The 19,989-nt window shown below is 30.1% G+C and overlaps 6 protein-coding genes across 8 annotated transcripts; 3 read left to right on the forward strand and 3 right to left on the reverse strand.

The window, feature by feature from the left end:
* Positions 1-362: 362 nt before the first annotated feature.
* On the forward strand, positions 363-1,789 carry LOC130903819 (methyltransferase-like protein 17, mitochondrial). 2 transcript variants are annotated; one of them, XM_057816159.1, is made up of 2 exons: positions 385-1,135; positions 1,187-1,789. In XM_057816159.1, exons 1-2 carry the CDS (start codon positions 409-411, stop codon positions 1,762-1,764), a joined length of 1,305 nt encoding a protein of 434 aa, XP_057672142.1. In that variant the 5' UTR covers positions 385-408; the 3' UTR covers positions 1,765-1,789. The 2 variants fall into 2 exon arrangements, with proteins under 2 accessions (XP_057672141.1, XP_057672142.1); XM_057816158.1 differs by having other exon boundaries at positions 363-1,789.
* On the reverse strand, positions 1,762-5,491 carry LOC130903820 (acylglycerol kinase, mitochondrial). The gene is made up of 5 exons (XM_057816160.1): positions 5,102-5,491; positions 4,704-5,047; positions 3,969-4,269; positions 3,087-3,209; positions 1,762-2,222 (listed from the first exon to the last, which is right to left on the reverse strand). The coding sequence occupies exons 1-5, from the start codon at positions 5,209-5,211 to the stop codon at positions 1,817-1,819; spliced, it is 1,284 nt and encodes a 427-aa protein (XP_057672143.1). The 5' UTR covers positions 5,212-5,491; the 3' UTR covers positions 1,762-1,816.
* Positions 5,492-5,503: 12 nt separating this feature from the next.
* On the forward strand, positions 5,504-8,645 carry LOC130903821 (peptide deformylase, mitochondrial-like). Its single transcript, XM_057816161.1, has 3 exons — positions 5,504-5,939; positions 6,040-6,160; positions 8,288-8,645. The coding sequence occupies exons 1-3, from the start codon at positions 5,589-5,591 to the stop codon at positions 8,479-8,481; spliced, it is 666 nt and encodes a 221-aa protein (XP_057672144.1). The 5' UTR covers positions 5,504-5,588; the 3' UTR covers positions 8,482-8,645.
* On the reverse strand, positions 8,602-13,797 carry LOC130903818 (zinc finger protein 568-like). Of its 2 annotated transcripts, none has more exons than XM_057816157.1 (9): positions 13,155-13,797; positions 12,702-12,948; positions 12,287-12,526; positions 11,928-12,214; positions 11,646-11,861; positions 10,680-10,873; positions 10,377-10,569; positions 8,894-9,251; positions 8,602-8,771 (listed from the first exon to the last, which is right to left on the reverse strand). In XM_057816157.1, exons 1-9 carry the CDS (start codon positions 13,480-13,482, stop codon positions 8,666-8,668), a joined length of 2,169 nt encoding a protein of 722 aa, XP_057672140.1. In that variant the 5' UTR covers positions 13,483-13,797; the 3' UTR covers positions 8,602-8,665. The 2 variants fall into 2 exon arrangements, with proteins under 2 accessions (XP_057672140.1, XP_057672139.1); XM_057816156.1 differs by having other exon boundaries at positions 13,149-13,795.
* A 477-nt stretch (positions 13,798-14,274) lies between these two features.
* On the forward strand, positions 14,275-15,673 carry LOC130903991 (60S ribosomal protein L39). The gene is made up of 3 exons (XM_057816473.1): positions 14,275-14,399; positions 14,524-14,627; positions 15,570-15,673. The coding sequence occupies exons 1-3, from the start codon at positions 14,397-14,399 to the stop codon at positions 15,616-15,618; spliced, it is 156 nt and encodes a 51-aa protein (XP_057672456.1). The 5' UTR covers positions 14,275-14,396; the 3' UTR covers positions 15,619-15,673.
* A 1,462-nt stretch (positions 15,674-17,135) lies between these two features.
* Positions 17,136-19,737, reverse strand: LOC130903990 (phosphoserine phosphatase). The gene is made up of 5 exons (XM_057816472.1): positions 19,304-19,737; positions 18,982-19,116; positions 18,785-18,930; positions 18,329-18,490; positions 17,136-17,285 (listed from the first exon to the last, which is right to left on the reverse strand). Exons 1-5 carry the CDS (start codon positions 19,435-19,437, stop codon positions 17,194-17,196), a joined length of 669 nt encoding a protein of 222 aa, XP_057672455.1. The 5' UTR covers positions 19,438-19,737; the 3' UTR covers positions 17,136-17,193.
* Between the last annotated feature and the right edge of the window lie 252 nt (positions 19,738-19,989).

The raw sequence follows: 19,989 nt of genomic DNA on the forward strand, positions 1-19,989 counted from the left end.
TATCAGCTATTACAACAATGAGTTCCATCATTTATGAATACAATTTAATTCATTTAGTAAATTTTAATATCAGCAAGCCAAAAAGTACATACATCGCATTTGTCAACAGATTGTTAATTACGCTGCTCAAAGAATTAGTCTTATGTAACAATATTCCGTAAACTGATAGTATTTACTCCCTGTTATAATGAGTAGAATCAAACGATCGTATTATACAACCCGTTTACTTCGTTGTCGAACAACAGTGAACTTGATATTGAGATTAAATTCAATACCCACTTTTTTAAATTATAATTTTGTAAATACAACCGTAGTCTTCAAAAAACCAAACAGAGGCCAATCAAAAAGAAGAAGTTAAGTGTTAGAATTTATAACCTCTAAAAATATGCTATAAAATAAACAACTACAATGAATTGTAAATTGACATTTCCTGGGATTTTTAAAAATTTTTGCACCAGCGTAAGAGCAACTATAGTACCGAATAGTAATGTCATACATGATATCGATACGAATGTTTATAAATTTAGAAAACATCCTGGTGTGGTTTTTCCTAGAACAGTAACTATTCCTGAAAATTTTGTAAAATCAGTTATAAATGTATTGGCTGATTATCCAGTGAAGAGTTTTATAGAACCTAGCGAAAAACTTAGCAGGCATTTGAAATGCAGAGTGGCTCCAATGGAAAAATTTGAACTCAAAAAAAAAGTAAGAAATATTCAAGAAAGAGTTTTGGAAAAACAGAAAGATATTGAAATTAACACTATCGAAGAAGAAATGAATTACAGGCAAGTAATTCAGAATAAAATTCAAAGAGCAATAAATGAGAATCTGTACAATTGGAAACCAGTTAAATATGATGCCAGAAATGCTCTCCTGTATCTTATAGGACGTTCTGCTGCTGAGTATTCTGTTTTAGTAAGAATATTCAGTGAAATAGAAAGTCGTGATCCTGATTTTAAGCCAAGAAGTATATTTGATTATGGATCTGGAGTAGGAACAGTTACTTGGGCTGCAAATATTTATTGGAAGAAGTACATTTTAGAATATTTCAATGTTGATACATCTAGAGAAATGAACGATTTGGCACAAATATTGTTACAAGGTGGAAAAGGTACAGGAAATATGCCAATAAAAGGTGTTTTCTATAGACAATTTTTACCATCTACTCCTTTAACCTATGATATAGTTGTTTCAGCTTATTCATTGTTTGAACTACCATCAGTTAAAAGTAGATTAGAAACTGTTGTTAATTTATGGAATAAAACTGCAAAGTATTTAGTTATAGTTGAACATGGAACCAATGCAGGATTTAGGGTAGTAAATGAAATTAGAGATTTTCTGCTCAAACTCAATGAAGATGGTCACAAATGTACAGTTTTTAGTCCTTGCCCTCACGATAACACTTGTCCCAGATTTTTATTAGATGATGGTACTCCTTGTAACTTTGAAGTAACTTATCACTCACTTCCTATTAGCACTCATTCAAAACTGAAGAAGGAGTTATATTCTTATGTTGTTCTTAAAAAATGTAAGTCTGATGATAAAAGTATTGAAGAGAGATGGCCTAGATTAGTTAGACCAACTTTGGTTAGGTCTAAGCATACAATTTGTAGAATGTGTACAAGTAGTGGAAAACTTCAAGAAGTTGTTGTGACTGCCTCTAAATATGGAAAGACAATGTATCATTGTGCAAGATCAACTAAATGGGGAGACTGTCTTCCTGTATCAGTTAAAGATGTAGAAAAGAATAAGATAAAAGATTAGATTAATAAAAAAATATTATTTTTAACTTTTTGTTTTTTTTTCAAACAATTTATTAAATATTTATATTTTCTTGTTTACAAAACATATTAATAATTCTTGGTAACAATGTTATCTGTACAGGTTTAACTTCATAATGCTCATTATCAATAGAAAACCAAGCATTTTGTAGTTCATCTTCTGGACTGATTTTTATGATTTTTGCTTCTATTATTTCCTTAATATCCCTTTTTTCTCCCTTTTCTAACTTAATTCCGTTTTTGACAAAATCTAAATACTCTACATTATCAGGACCAATTTCAACAATCAATTTTCTTAGGGAATCTGATGACTGATTTGGTGTTATATTCATAGTTGATAAAGCGAGATCTGAAGTTAAAATCTTCTTCTCATAATTTATTTGACATTCTGGATTACTGACTGATAAATATTTTGCATGAGGATTATCTGTTTTCATAAACCTAAAAAATATATGAGTTATGCAATAAATATAATCTTTTATTAAAAGCAATGAGTTTGTTGTAGAGATCCTCTTAAATGATGCATTAATAAGCAACATAATTAATTCATATCATAGTTTAAAGACCCCTGATAATGGGAGTTTAGTCAACATGTTGTAGTTAATTTGTGAGGTTTTGTTCCACTGTCCAGTATATATTTATACCACCCACAGCACAAGGGCCAACTAAAAGGTGGGAAAGACCTACATAAGAGTTAACAATTGATTAATCAAAGTTGTAAAGTACAAATAAATAATGGTAGGTATATTTAATGAAGTGTAAATAATATAAACACAAAAATACGAAAAACAAGTACGCAGTTCTAGAATTCTAAATATGAATAATAAAAAAGTTATATAATGGTAAAAATTTTTTGTTATATTTTAGAAATAGTACTGCAAAAAATATCTAGAGAGTTCTGTATATGATAGTGATATTGATTCATTCGATAAAAGGAGAAAATCTGAGAACATTATTTCTAGCAACTGAAAAGTGGAATAAAGAGTGGAGCCTGGTGGTGGCAACTCAAGGAGTATGTATTCTTGTATAGTATGTTTAAAATTCTTCATGTTTTTCTTATTTTATTCTTAATTCTATTAATTGTTGCCTTATCCAATTACAAAATTACAAAATCCGTAAAAGGTTTGAATGGATTGTGCATTTCACAATCTTGACATACCATCAGGGTCTCAAGTAGGCGTTAAATAAAAATATATGTACAGTATGTTTCTAGGGAGTCTTTAATCCATGGTCACATTCATCAAATAAATTCAAGACTTATCAAAATTTTTTCACAAAGATGTGTCTGAATAGAATTATACTCACTTGGAGAAAAATCCTCCCCCATTAGTATTTGTTTCTAATCGTCTGTAACAATGGGAACAGCCTTCACAGGGAGCACTATAACTAAGTTGTGCTACACAACGCCATGTAAGTTTATTCTTAAACCTTGAAAATTTTAATTTAGATATTATATTTTTTAACCTTTATCAATTATTTTTCTATTTCACCATTGATATTTGATCTTTACAAGCAGGAAATTAACAAAAAAAATATTTATATGAAAAATGTAATTTCATGAGAGAAGTATTGAAAGTGTTACATAACACTTCTTAGGAATGGACTATCAAAAGCAGCTTTAAAAAAATCTGGCCAGCTATGAAAGTTTCATATTGCTCTTCTATTCTCACATTTTAAAAGATTGTTTGCTGTAACGGATTTAGACTTAAAGTCGCCCTTTTTGATAAAATGGATTCCATTCATTTTGATTCAATATTTTCATTTCAAAATAACTTTTTTTTGAAGAAGTATAATTTTTACGTATAACTAATAAACATGAAAAATAAATAACTTATAAGCCTTAAGTAGATGAATATTTTTTTAATATCAATCAATTTGGAAATTTCTTTTTTCTGGCTTTGGTTCACGGAAAAAACTTTGATTATATTTTCATTATTAATTCCTTGGACAATTTGACCTTCAATAAAAGAATATGTTTTCACTCTTTCTAGAATGGAAAAAGATTTTTCTCCTCAACAATTTTTAGACGGATTACTCAAACTCTGAGAACAATGTCCACTTTCAAATAAATATCTCGAAGACTCAGTGAAAATGATTCCCAGTCATAAAATCAAAAATTAAATAAATTATGATATTTTAATAGTGAGTAGAGAAACAATTGTTCAGAAAAAATGATTATAAATTTACCCATTGAAAATATATGTAGCATAATTCTTAAGTGGTCCAAAATACCAGTAACTTTCCTTGATAGCCTCTGCATCTCTGTATGCTCCCCATTTTAGAGAGCCAACTGCATAAATTGGTTTATTTGTCTTTCCAGTTTCTTCATTTAATGATAGTACCTCTATTTTCATAACATCTACAGGTCTTATGGTCTCTTCTATCACAGCCATTGTAGCATCTGCTAATGCTTTAACCCTCTCAACTTTCTTTTTCCCAGGAAATTGTACACTAGCTAATGAATTTGTTTTTCCAAGTGGTAAGATACCTTAAAAATAATATATATTGTTACGAACTTTTCTACTAATGTGAATGTGAAGCCGGTCCTGTTCTATTATGATAATAGAACCTAAAGTTTGGCTGATATGGAGGGCAACTTATTTACAGTATGTTATGGCCATTTTGATGTCATCCCAAACACATAAGACAAATAAATAAATTAATATCTCAAGTATTAGATGAATGTTTACTAATTATGTATTAATTCACCCTACTATTGAAAAACAGTTTAAATATATTATATTAAAATCATTACAATATGGCAATTCTGAACCAAGTATACCTTCCTAGAGGACACTCTGATAATACAGAAAATCATATCCAGGAATACCAAATTTATTGCTTTTATAATTAAAAAAACAGAAAATACATTCATATTTTAAGAATATCATATGAACTCATGAATTCTAATTTAAGACATACCTAAAGGAATTTTACTACCACTGTCATTATTCTTTCTAAGCAACCCAGTTACCACCTCGGACAAAGTACCATCACCTCCTGCTATTACAATTGCGTCAGTACCTCCAATTTCTTCAATTAGATTTTTTGCGTGACCTTCTGATTCCGTTTTTCTAATATCAACGTTTATGCCTGCTAAATGTAATAAAGGAGCACAATATTTTTCAAATTCTTCAGTAGATTTTCGTTTATTTGCATTTGGATTTAGAATAATTGTTACATGTCGAAGATTTTCATTTGGCGATATATGTTCTTTACCATATTTAGCTGCTTTTTGGCAATATGCTCTCATTAAATCTTGTGTTCTAAAATTGAAAACATTGAAATATTGAAGTATTGTAGATTTGAAATAAACATACTGAATGTAATTCTTTGTGTATATAACTCCATACGTTATTATTCCTGTAAAGAAAACTGATTTTTTCCAGTGGTTACGAACAGTTTTAGCTGTTTTGATTATGATTAACATTTTATACAAAATTAATTTCAAAACTTATATTTTAAAATCAGAAATAGGAATTTCAGGTTATCTTCTTCATCTTTTTGGGATAATATAAAAAAGTTTGTAGCTTATTCAGTTACTGAGGATACTTTAAAAAACATAAATAATAATATTAGCAAACATAAAATAATAGGCAAACGTTTTCTTCCTCTATCTATACCCGATTATTCTAATAATTCTAATGATCTTTATTTACGAAAAAAATTAACTTTAAGGTAGTGAAGATCGTATCACGATGTGGTAAAATCGAACGAAAATCTTACGCGTGCCATTTGTCAATATTGAGCATTTTTGAAATTGGATAGATAAAAATAATTTTCCTTAATCGGGGTAGCTAAATTAAAATGCAGCAAAACGTGCGTTATATAAGTTACAAGGCATTAAGAACGTGGTATGCAAAGTTAGTTAAACCAAGACCTGGAGATCCTCCTTATAAACATGTTGTTCAAATAGGCGATCCAAATTTGAGAATAGAATCTGAACGCATTTCTGAAGATGAAATCCTAACACCAGAAGTTCAGTATCTTATTAAACAATTAAAACATGTTTCGAAAACTTACAATTGTGTAGGTCTTTCAGCGCCACAAATAGGAATGCCTCTTCAAATTATTATAGCGGAATTTAACAAAAAACATCTAAAACATTATTCCGAACAAGAAATTATAAATAAAGAGATCACCCTTCAGCCTCAAACAGTAAGCAACATATTTTGTTTGATAATTTCCTCAACAATACAAATTGAAATATTTTTATTAATTTCTTTATGAACATTAAACCAATATTTTTTAGTTTTAGGTAATTATTAATCCATTATTGAGAGTTGCAGATTATTCGAAAGTTACTTTTTCAGAATCCTGTGAAAGTATCAAAGGATATTATGCTGATGTTGCTAGGTACAGATCCATTGAAGTCAAAGGTATTTGTCTACAATATATATGCTACATTTAATCAAAGATTATTTCTTCACCCTCATGATATACTCTTATAATGTTTGATTTATAAATTTCAAATTGCAACTTCACAAATACTAACATGATGAACAAGCAAGAAAAATTTTAAATTTATTGTATATTAATATACAGTACAATTGGGGCGAAATGAGTTTATAATTCAGGTATTTGATAATATTGAGATAATAAATATGTTGAGTCAACTAAAAGGTCATAAATACATGCTTTGGAGAGCATATGGCTCATTTTTTGCATTATTAAAGTACTGCAACTCCAATTACGAAATAATATAGGTTAAGATCTAATATGTAGTAATATTTTTTTTATGTAAATAGCAAGCACAAGTAGATAAACCATAGTACACTTGAATAGTTCGAGTGGTGCCTGCCATGTGGAGATGTTGTTGGATTTTGAATTACCCTAAGTTGTAGTGCTTGGGAAATACGTACCTTGGTAGCTGATTCCATTGGCTTGCACTTATCCAAAGAAAGGAGTCCCGAAAATTTGACATTCTAGTTGTCTGCATGTGAACTCTGAGTTCATGAGCCTGTCAAGTAGGTAATGCAAATACTGCTCTGGGTGGGATTGGGACGGCTGATTTGATCGACGACACTATCGTCGGCGAAGCTGTAGATCTGGTTTGCAGTTTTGTCAAGTAGATCAATGAGGTATAGGAGAAAGAGAGTAGGTGACAAGATGCATGCCTGTGGGACAGCAGCGTTGATCTAAACCTTACTGAGGTGTATCCATCGATAGCGCAAATGATTCAGATAAATAAGGACGACAAACCTTATGATCTCAGTTTATTCAGAAGGTTGGCATGCTAAATCCTATTAAAGGCCTTCCCATATTTGTCTATAGCTCATTTATGTTTATAATATATTGATGGTCGTTGATGATGTTATAATATTATTTAATTATAGTTGGTGTGATAATCCAATGTATTGTGAAACATGATTTTCATTTGATCCACAAATTTTCTTACTACAATTGTGTATCAAAAATTACATGAGTAAATTGTATAATTCAGTTTTTTAAAGACAATTTTCTTTCTACAATATTTTAGTCCAGCAAATTTATTTATAGTTTTTTTTTATGTTGAGGTTCTACAAGTGAGTATAGTAATAAATCAATAATACAAATTTGTGTGAAGTTTAAAATTAGACATATACATCCGTTATCATTAAACATATCATAGACGTTATCGTATCTTTTTTTGAATACTAGCTATGTTTGAATTATATGAGCACCCCCTTGAATGTCTAATGGTTTTTAATTATAAGGTATTTGAAAATATTTTGCAAAACATCAATGTAAAATCACTAATCATTTTATTTTCATTCTCAGAGTGTGAAATTCAGTGGAATGTAGTAGTAATTTATTTTAAATTAAATTCTTCCACTGGATTCACATCCCACTCTGACTTTAGTTGTAATTCCACCTTAATTTTTTTTTTTTTGGAATTTATAGCTCTTTCAATATGATTTAAACATCTTGTTTTAAATTATACCAAAGAAACAAATGATCTGAAAAGCTACTTAATAGTGAATAAGTAAATGAATAAAAGTATTACCAAATTATTTTAATCTCAATTTTATTGTGAGCAGAACAATCAGGTTGCTGAAACTCTTATCTGTTTGATATTGTTCTCGGGAAATAGTTACAGAGTTGTTTCTATCTTTCATTTTTTGATTATATTTTCAAAATTACAATATCACAGTTTATGGTGTTCGACATTGTTGATTTTATATATACTTTAGTGATGTTTAAATACCATTCAAATGAGTCAGCAGAATAACGGAAGCTACACTAGATTGACATTTCTTGCTAAAATTGAGTTGTCTGATAATGGCTCAATTATGTTTTTGAAGCTAAGTGGAATATAACATCTTAATGGTCAGATAAGAAGAAAAATTTTTGTCGTGTGCTTCATTTTGTTTTGAACCTCAAAAAATTAAGCATCACTTCAGTTTTCCTTTAGTCTTCATCCAATATGTAAAATCAATCACCTGAAACTGGAATCAGATAGTAAATGACTGTGTGTTTGATATAGATTATCCTAAATAGTTTCATTAGTAATTATTTTATTTTAGGGTGGAATGAAGAAGGCAACTTTTTTTCCATTCTAGCTCACGGATGGTGGGCGAGAATTCTTCAACATGAAATAGATCACCTACAAGGAAAAATGTATACAGACATTATGGATCCTAAAACGTTAACATGTTGTTGTTGGCACGAAGTTAACGAAAGAGCGGGCAGAGTTCACATACCTTTAGGAAATAAATAACACAAAAATTAAATCTAGTAATATATTTAATTTCTAGAATATTATGCAAAATGAAAAAAAATATATATTTACAAATACCAAAATCATGCCTTTTTTACTTGGTATATTACTCAATCTACACTCTATGTATCCATATATTCTAAATAAAAAATACATAAAACTAATGACACCGAAATTAATTTAATTAAGCATTCGGCGCATGAACCCAGGCGGCAGTAGAAGTTTGTGGTTCGCCCGCTCGGATTTCATTCGGGTATGTCACTAGGAAAAGTTCATGTCCATTGATATATCTGGAAAATAAGAAAATTGTATGGGAGACTATTAATTGGAAGCACTGATATGTTGCAATGAAGTTCCAGTAAAAGAAAACGTTACAGTGCTTTTTTTGAAAACAAATAAAAAAAATGCTTACAGATTTCTATTTGGCACCCTTACTGTCCTTCCATCCTCTAATTCTTCTTGAGTATATTCAGTAAGTAACTGCCCTGCAGCCTCTTCATCTTCAATATGTAATTCACTACTCAACTCTTCTTCTTCGATAATTTCTACTTTTTCGATTTTCGAAAGTGGTCGCAAATTTTTGGAGGCCGTCGTTGGTCCCTTAGAGTGAGTTTTCTGGTGACGTTTCATATCCGACCTTACTCGGAACGGTTTTCCACATACTCCGCACATGTGAGGTTTTTCGCCAGTATGTATTTTTCGATGGTTTTGCAGATATGAAGAAGCTCGGAATGACTTGCCACAAAATTCACACTTGTAGTTTCTTTCGCCTAAAATGTTCAATTTAAATATAAGTGGTGCAAATGGATTTGATTTTTCAAAAAGCTGTAGCCTTTGGACAAATTCCCACATCAATAAAAACACATACAGAGAAATAAAAAGACAGAGCAAGGATGAAATGTATTTGAAGATATATGATAATTAGCAACGGAGCTTACGGAAAAGTGGAAAAAGGAAATTTCCAAGAGTTATTAGATCATCAAAGCCAATTGGATAAAAACACCAAAGAAGGACCGGAAAAAACTGAAAATAAAACCCAAGAATAGAAAAAGAATCTAGGTATTTCGGGATTTGGTGCAGTATTGGAAATTATGAATAAAGCGTAGGAACATAAAAATATTCCAAAAGAATAGGGAATAGCATTAATAACATCTCTACACAAGAAACCAAAAATAAACATTTTAAAGATTATTATGAAACTGATATTGACCTAAAGAAGACCCTAATATCATATATTCACTATAGCACAACTAGAAAATGGATCTATATACCTAGCATTCATAGACCTTGAGAAAGCGTTTCATACGGTCCTGTATTTCAATATTGACAGCATGAAGAGAAAAGTGATTATAAAAAAATAAATATATAGAAAACTGATTGAAGAAGAGGGCATCTCAATTTACACAAATAAAATGAAAATGCTGGTGGTAGGAAATACAAATATCAATACAGGAATAAAATATACAAGTAGAACAAATACAAAAAGATGTAAGTAATTTTTGAAGGAAGAGAGAAACAAGATACAGAAATAAATTATAGTATTGTAAAAACAATTGGGCAGGGTTATGCCAAGAGCAAAATATAAACAACCAAAGATAAATGTCTATAATCCTATTTATCGATCAGTCTCAACTTATGGATGCGAATCGTGGACAAAGAAGAAGAAAACTACTTTAGGAAAATATTAGATATAAATATATATTATACAATCGATTCCTTTGAAAGTTTTTGATAAATTTATTCTGAATACCTGACACCATTCAATAAAAAAACTAAAAGTCTTAAATCCGATCCTGAAATACGAGAAAACATGAAGGGATACTTGATACTTTATAAAATATTTGTTAACAACAGAAAAGTATTTTATAAACAGAGTGAATTTTTATAAACATTACCTGTATGGATTCTTCTGTGTACAACTAACGAATACTTTCTCGCAAATTCTTTGCCACAATATTCACATTGGAAATTCTTCTCAGTGGAGTGTAATGATGTTATGTGATACTTAAGATCGCCCCATTGTCTAAATCGTTTTCCACAATGTTCGCAACTGTACGGTTTGTCTCCTGAATGAAGCCTAAGGTGAACCTATGTGCACAAATAAAGCTATAATTTATAACAGCTACTGGTAGTATTCGTTTTATATAGAACAAATATCAATGGTTACGTCATATTTTAAATATCAAATGTTTATTTACCTTAAGTGCACTGGAAGCGAAAAAGCTCTTGCCGCATTGATCACATTGGTGAGGTCGTATACCTGAATGGCTTCTCATGTGGTATACCAATGAATTTTTATGTGTGAAAACTCGATCGCATTCGTTACATTCGTGAGTCGCCTTTTTCTTATTTTTTTTATTAATTTTTTTAACGACAGCAAGTGGCGCCGATTCTGGAAAAGAAAATACAATTGCAAAGTTGTCCAGAATGGTATTCACATTAACAACTACAGTTTTACATAAAGTGTATAATGAGAGAAATACAATCCTTTAAACCAACAAATTGTGGTGTTTTTCAAATATCTGCCACAAGGTTTTGAAAATGGAGTCCTTATTTTAGGATTGATTATGAGATATTCAGAAAATTAATTTTAACTAAAAAGCAATTAATATAATTGATTAGTAACTAATGGAAAATCTAATATCTCAACAAAACAAGAATCAATAATAGGAAATGAAGATAGATGAACAAGAAAAATAATAGTGAACTCGGTATGCATTTATAAAGAGGAAAGAACTAGATCAAGTAAAGGAACTGGGTCAAAAAGTATGAAAACTTTAGAGGAATATTGGAAGATAATGGAGGAAATAAGTCCAAGAGAGACATCTGAAAAATAAATGAGAAGAAACATTATCATGAAATAGATTTATGAGACATAATTGAGAAAATCTCTCCATTACCATATATTCAAAACCTCGATAAGGAGGTAGTGGAAAGTTTGGATATTTACTACTATGCCTCAAATCCATAATACCCATAACTGGCAAGTTTCAGCCATTTTTCATCCCCATATCAAAAGTAGGTGTATAATACACACATTAGTTGAAACAATAAGTTTGTCAAAACTTCTTGCCTGAACCAACCTCTATACAAAGTTTCCCTCTGCACACAAAAAATCATTGTTCTTGTGAAAATTGTAACAGTGTAATTTAATTTTTTCTAACCTGTATTGCCTGAAGTAGATCTGCAGGTGACTAAATGTTGAAGTAGGATAGCTCTAAGAGGAAATGGTTGATTACATAAATGACATATATGTTCACTACCACATTCGAGTTCTTTCAAATCTTCTTCAGTCTGATGAATCTCTTCTTCCCTATACCATGCCTTTGAATCATCTTCATCAGGTTCAGGCTCATTAGTGTCTACTACCATAGTTATACCTACAAAATGAGTTATGAGATTTTTAAGCTACAATTATCAAAAATACAAAAATTTGATATTACTACCTTCCATGAGATCTTCAGGCTCACTAAACTCATCCAAAGGCTCATTTTTGCTTGTGTGTATGTCCCTCATATGAGCTTCAAATGTCTTTTGTCTCCTGAAGGTTTTGTTACATTCAATGCATGTTAAATTAAGTAGACTGGATAACAAACTTTCTTGACGTTCACTTTCATTTGGTTCACAAAGTTTTTCAGGTGACGGTTTCTTGTCAACTGATGTAGTTTTTAGTGGACTGGTCGGTAAACCTCCTCCACCAGGCTCATAATGTTTTTTCAAGTGTTCGAAAAACCTAGGGAAAAAAATAACTATTAACGTTGGAATTAGACAAAGTAACACTTTTGTAATGGACATTAATACTCACTTTAGTTGCTCAGTAAAAGGTTCATTGCAGATTTGACAATTGAATGCATTGGCAGGATTTACAGGGGTAATTGTTGTTTGGCACAACATTTCGTGTTGTGCAAATTCATCATTAGAGCTAAAAGATTGTTCACATAAATTGCATATTATTTTTTTGACAGACGTCACTGAATTTTTTTTAAGTTTTCTTGAGATCCGCTTTTTGTGAGGCAAGCTTTTTTTCGAGGTACGGGGTTCATTTCTGAAAATCATATAGTATGCATATAGATTAAGGAAATTTAATAATTTTCTTTCTCTCTTAATAACCTCTTGATAATAAGAGAAATACTATTATATGTTTCTTTTTTTTGACATTTTAAAATCAAGTTTTATTATCTATTCATACTTCAAAAAAATTATTCTGATTTATAACTTACTTCAAAGATTCTCTGTCTGAATCTACTTTTTCCTCTTCTTTTTTTGTTGTACATTTTTCAATTTCCACATCGTCATTGAATGATTGACCAACACTATTTACAGTTGTAAATCTAACAGTATCAACCAATTTTGGAAGAGGCTGTTGCTCCACATAAATATTATCTGTATTTACAATTCTCAAAAAACTAGTTCCTCCTCCTTTTTCGTTACTGATAATCAGTTGTGGTTCTTCTAGAATTTTTGTTCCTGTATGAAAATAATTGATTAAAACAAATAAAATGTAATGTTATTTAAAAAATAAAATTTAAATAATGTTATCTGTTTACTATAATATTTTTACCATTGACCAGAAAATAAGATATTGCAAATGTAAAACATAAAAGCAATAAATAGGAAAATAATTACAGTAACCAATAAATAGAGTGATAACTCTAAATTAAAATTACCTATACCTAAGTTAGATGTAGCAACTAGAGATGGTAAAGTGGTATCTTGTAATTGTTGTTGCTTTTGCTGTTGACTGAGTTGGACAGCTACTAAAGCAGCAGCCAAATTTCTGTCTTCTTCAGTTAGATCTTGCGAAAGTAAATCTTCGGATGAATAGCTCACTGGAATAAAATCATTTGTTCCCAAATCTACAACTAAACCATGTTGTTGCTGCAAAAGTTCAGTACTTAGAAGTTGAGCATTTTCGGGGACTCTTTGAATCATAAACTGTTGACTGGTTCCATCTCCAATTACGATGTTTTCCAACGTTTCACGATTATCTTTATTTTCCATTGTTTAAATATTATGTGAAGATGTTTTCGTCGATGCCAAAAAATTTAAACGAGCCGCTACTGAAACTTATATTATGTTGACACGACGTTTCAAGGTCATAATTTTCCCAGAAAATAGGAAGTTTATAGCCTTTGATAAAATAGTTCCTCCTTTCTCCAAATATGATTTATGAAAAATTCCGAAAAAAACATTCACAAATTCTCAATTATTACTTCAAAAACTTGGAAGATTGCGTTAAAAACTAAATATTGAAACTAAAATTGACAACAATGCACTAACACTGTATACAGACGCCATTCTTATTCGCAAAATGGAGGTGCGTTCCGTATTATAATGAAGATATCTATTCATCTATTCTCAATATGTATTTTAAATTTGTTTGAAATATTTTTAGGTGAACTTATATTAGATTTAAATAAGTTCTATATCAATATGACTCACGATACACGATAATTCTAGAATTATTTAAGATAATAAAATTTTAAAGAGAAATAATCATTTTATGATATATATATATATATATATATATATATATATATATATATATATATATATATATATATATATATATGTGAGTATCGAAAAGTAAATTATGTATTTTAAGAAAATTCTGCATTACATTTCAGTGTATTTCCATTTTAAAGTTATTATTATATGAAAGAAAAAAATAGGTTACAGCTTCTTATTGATAAAAATAGTATTTAATATGTTTGAAAATAAAAAATTGTATTTTTCAAGAAATATATGCATTATATCTCGATATTTATTGATAATTATACCTTCTCATTTGTTCAAATATGACCCTCGCTGAAAACTGCCTTGCTGATAAACTGAACGTACTCTTGTTTTTGACCTAATCATCCTGGCAATTGACATCTAAAACTTCTTTTCAATCGAAGATTGAAGCAGAAGCAATGGTAAATAACAGTTTTTTAAAATTTATTTAAATCTAAATCATCTATATTTCTTATTGTGAAACTTAGTTTGATAAAATCTTTTTAGAAGCTATGGTACTCTTTTAACATATTATTTGTATTTCAGTCTGCCCACAAAACGTTTATTATCAAGCGCAAGCTTGCTAAGAAATTGAAACAAAATAGGCCTATTCCACAATGGGTTCGTATGAGAACTGGAAATACAATCAGGTAAATATTTTTTTTCCAAAGTAAATATAATTTAACCTCGTTTAAAATACGTAATAAAGAAGTTGCTAATATAGGCTAAATAGCAATTTTAACTGATATCATTTAAAATGTATCAGTTCATACAGTACGTTTTATTCAAGAAATGGATTTATTCACACAACTTTTGAAATATAAATTATAAGTAATTCAGTTGTTCCTACTCACCATTTAAATTCTCATAGTTTTTGAAGTATATTAACATATTTTCAATCAAAATATATTGTTTGTTGATATATAATGTTCAATTTTACATGTTCTCTTGTTTTCTTGTCTTAGTAGTATTGTGTTAAATGATATAATGAATCTATTAAAGAACTAGGGGCCCACAGTGACTAAATTTTTATCTGAATTGAAAGGTAACTATTTCTTTAGTAATCTGTGTGACTCTTATATAGAGTTTATAGGAAATATTTGTTTGTATTTTGAAAAGCATTCATAGATTTTGTTGTATAAAATGTTAAAATCCCACTTAACCATTTCTATTTTTTTGAAAAGTCGATTCGAAAGAAAAGAGTTGCTTAATAAATGATTGTTAACCATTGGATTTCATTTCTCTAAAAATAAAAAAAAATTTTGCCCTTCTAAAATACAATGGCAAAAACAATGGTGTAAAAAGAAATAATTTTAATGAAATGTTTTCATCTCAGTTGAATGCATTTTATTTTTATACAGAAAATATTACTAAAAATTAGGAACAAGAAAAACTTTGATCACTTTAGTAGTATGACAAGATACATTTAATACTTTTAAATGTTGGCAATTGAATCTTCCCATTTTATTTTACCAGTACTGATCCAATACTGATTATTAAAATTTTTGTGTTAAGAATAAAATATATCTTTGAAGTATTGAAAATTAATGAATCATTTGAGTGTATTTTAGTAATGTTTTTATTTGTTTCAGATATAATGCTAAAAGGCGTCATTGGCGTAGAACCAAGCTAAAGTTGTAGATACATTGTGTATGTTTATAATAGGCTTAAAATTAATAAAAACTCTTAAATAGAATATATTTAGTGTCAATTGCCTCATCGTCATAAGAATTATGCAGAGGGAAAGCAGTTCTTTGTCTCGAATAAAAATAATTTTTCGTTGAAGCCTATTGTATATTGGTCCAGGTATTATTTCATGCGCATGTGACGTTAGTTTAATGGGCGATGCAGAGCGGAGATATAGTGTACTCTGCTTGAAAGAGCAATTGTTGAGGTCGTTGGTAACATCATTTTTCCATTTATTTTGAGTTTGTAGTTGTGTTATAGATAATCATGTGACCAGCTGCTCCAAAACTGCTGTAGCCTATTGTATCTAGATAATGTATTTGCATTATGATCAGTCAAATTTACATGAAATTATAACTGCGTCAATATACAATAAGGCACTAACTCATAATAACTTTGGGCACACAAATATTCTACTCTACGGTTTTAATTTCAAAAATACAAATGTAAATTTGAATAAATGCCTTCATTATCTAAATTATTTACAGTTTGTGTCTAAAATTTGAATTTGATTTTCTAGTTTGAGGGACAATGAGAAAACTGTGTTTGACTCACAGGTCTCAAAAACGACAGTAGAAACTGTATTAATACAGTAGTTTAACTACCACTAAATCCATTTTGTGGATTTGAAATAAGGGGAATTGATAAAATTTTCGAAATTTAATTGGTGTATAGTAGAATAATGGGAAGCCAAGTGCTGTTAAGCACTAAGGCCTTCTGATAGGTCCGTCGTGGCCTTGGTAAAATAACCAAAGGTCGATATCCTTTAAGAAGTGGATTTTGCGCTTTGACGAATAAGGATACAGATCCTAACCAGCCAAAAGAGTAGAAACTACGGTGTCTTGGTTCTGCAGCTAGTTGCCTCCATGATTGCCTAAGTAACAGCGTCAATGAAACCCAAGCAGTATTTCCGTGAAGTCTGTATAGGGTTCACCGGTAGACTCAAGGCCATTTGCGTAGCTAACTCGTTTGATTGGCTTTACCTGCACTTCCTGGTTGGAAGCCTTGAGTGGAGGAGGGCAACCTTAGGAAGCGGGCTGTTAAGACATGAACCGTTTCGGCAGCCTTGACCTTCTCTTTTTTCTCCATGTCACTGATGTTGGAGCGGAGTCTTTTCAAATGCTTCGACATCTGGGTTTGGAGATACTGGGTTTCGTGATCCCTGCTCTTGCAGGGCCCTTGGAATTTTGCCTAATTTCCTGAAGGAATTGTTCGCGACATCTGATTAGGGCTCAGTTACCATTGATTCGTCGGCACGATTGCTTCTGCCTTGAATTGAGCCCATAAAAATGAGCCGTTCTTTGCACAGACTTCTCTCCTCATGCCCACGTAGGCGCGACCGCCGGGCCTCCTCACCATAGTTAAGGTCCAACAGATCCTTGAGAGGGATTTAATTGGTGGTTGATTAAATAATGATTGTAAAATTCCATATAGACCTACAGAGGTAATTAAGTAGTTTTAATAAAATAAAATTCTGATAAAAAATTACTATATTTTGATAGTAACTATTCACAATTTATTAGATAAATACTAGCTGATAACATCTATAATTTCATTGAAATCAGTAACAAACCATTTAGCTTTAGCCTTTACATTTGGTCTTATAACATTGCCACCATAACCTACAAACAAAGTCTGTAACAGACTACAATAATTTTACAAAAAATTGAAAATTAGTTAAATACTAAATTGGTATATCTGAAAATACAACTCTGAAGAAGATAACTTGATTATCGAAACTCGTATCATACAATGTAATTTTGAATGTAGCAAAACAGAAAACAAATATTTTTTTGTACATCTTGATATTTGCAAATAAAAAAACATATTTTTGTGTTAACATTTCCATATTCATCAAACAGGCAGAATTAGTATAAAACTATTATTTATAATAGTTATTGAATGAAGATTACATAGACAGTGTAGAAAAAGTATATTAAATGAATAAAGAAATGAGTTACTGCTTATAAACCAAATTATTTGACAAAATGAAACATTGCAGATATGCTGGTGCAGTGAATTCCTTCCCTCCCTCCCGTGAATGTCATTTCAATTTTTTTAGCGACTTAATGCATAAACGACAGGGTTGAAATGTTTTATAAGTTCTTGGATATCTTCAAGAGTTATAGTTGTCCCTGCGAATCATTACTGACCACTGCTTCAAGAGACATCCTTTAGAAACTTATGTTCCTTCAAATCTGATCAAAACTGAACTGCATATAACTTTGGCATATGTATAGATTTATTTTTTCCACTTTTACGTTACTAGGAAATGATTATATTTAAACCCAGCCTGTGACGTCAACTTTTACAACAATCAAAAGAAAAAAAAGAGCTTAAAAAACATGTTCAGATGCGGATATTTTTACAACAGTAACACCAATCTTTAGATGGTCCATAAAATACAGTTGCCACAATATTCGCTGTTGATCCTAACGTACTATGTGAATCAATTTTATCTTTTTTCGACAAGTCAGATAGCAGACAGTGAATAAAAAGTGAAATTTATGAACCAACTTTAAACCTTTTCTTAAGAGGTTACTACTTCACTTCAAAAACTGGTAACTAAGTAAAAAGTATAAATTTAAAATAGTAAAACTAATCTCAAATGTGATAAAACAAATGAACTGAATTGAGCATTAGGTATTATTTTTATTTTAATTACCTATAAATGCATCTGCAGGTGGAGAAGCTTCAAGGTCTGTTGCTCCATCACCTACTAATACAACATTTTTAAAATTATAAGTAGTTTTTAAATTATCTATTACTACTGCTTTTCCTCCACTTTTTGATGTTGGTTCAGTTTCATCGAATCCAGCATATTCACCTAAAATGGTTCCTATCAACAATCTTGTATATACAAGTAATGTTGGTAAAAATATAAATAGGATTGAAAGAATTATGTTAATTTTTATCCTATTTCAATATAGTTTTTTTTAAAGAAATGTGGTTTGGCTTTAACCTCCATTAAATAATTTAAAATTTGTAACTCGGTAATTTCAGAGCAAAACATATTAGTTTATAAAGTTTTTGTGAAAATGTTAATAAAATATACTCAAATAAAAGTGAACGGAATATGAGACAATCTTGATAGTAGTATGAAGATTGATTGAATTTTTACCTGAAAAATAGAACTTCAGTCTATTTGCATATATATTATGGGTAGGAATACCGAGTTGACTGGCAATAGGTGCAATTATACATTTAAAACCACCAGAAATTAAAAATACCGGTATACCTTTACCCTGCAACAAATGAACCAATGTTCTGCAAATAAATTATTAGTAAATAATATATTATAATATTTTACATGAATACCTTATACCAGGAGTTAAATTTGGTGGTTTTACGTTCAAAAATTCCTTGATTTGTGATACACTAGGTTTTATTATTCCTAGGCGTATTTTTAACGATTCTTCAAATGTCATACCGCCCCCCATGGCTTTAGAAGTTCTGAAATATTAATGAAGTTGTATAATAGATCAACTGGATAAGGAAGTGTTTTTTTTCTCAAATTTGATATCACTTTGTAGATTTTATAAAAAATTAACAGAAATAAACTATAAATCCTTTTACTATATAAAAGAAAAATATATAAAAATTGATATGTTCTACAACAAAATATCGTTTTGTTACTCACAATTTTGATACCTCGTCACCTTTGTTGCAAAATTTGGCCAATTCGTCAATGCCTTCTTCTTGAATAACAGTAGAATCAACATCAAAACAAAATGCATCGGCATTCCTAACAATATCTTTAATGTCAGATACCATTTTAAAATAACTACGTCCTTCCGAACACAATAAATGTTTAAAATTTTAAAAGAAAATTATATTATGTTGAGTTGACCTTTGATATGACCCGTACTTCTATTTTTCCGTTCATAGTGATTACAATTCCATCATATTTCAGTAACATTTCGACATCATCGAATAAGCCGACTGTCCTCACTATATACATATTAATTTATTACCAATTATCACATATATGTGTGTCACTTATTTTTCAGCGCTTTAAAATGACTGTTACCAATGTCTGACAGGTGCTTTAACATAACTATCATCCATATACTGCGAAATTTATATAGGCCAGGATTTTAAACTTCATTAAAAAATATTTTATGTGTCGCTAAGATGATGTTAATTTAGTAGAAAACAAGAAGCATGTTGTGATATTAGTTATAAAATCAAAATTTTTAGCTTCCAACAAATACGAACATTGACAAATTTAACCGCTTAAGATGTGTAGTCACGAAAATAAACTCTATAGCCGGTTATAGCCGTTCCAGGCTGCCCGTCAATTCCTTAACGTAAAGACAAAATAAA

The sequence above is a fragment of the Diorhabda carinulata genome, chromosome 2, assembly GCF_026250575.1.
Source record: "Diorhabda carinulata isolate Delta chromosome 2, icDioCari1.1, whole genome shotgun sequence".
NCBI classification, from domain to species: domain Eukaryota; kingdom Metazoa; phylum Arthropoda; class Insecta; order Coleoptera; family Chrysomelidae; genus Diorhabda; species Diorhabda carinulata.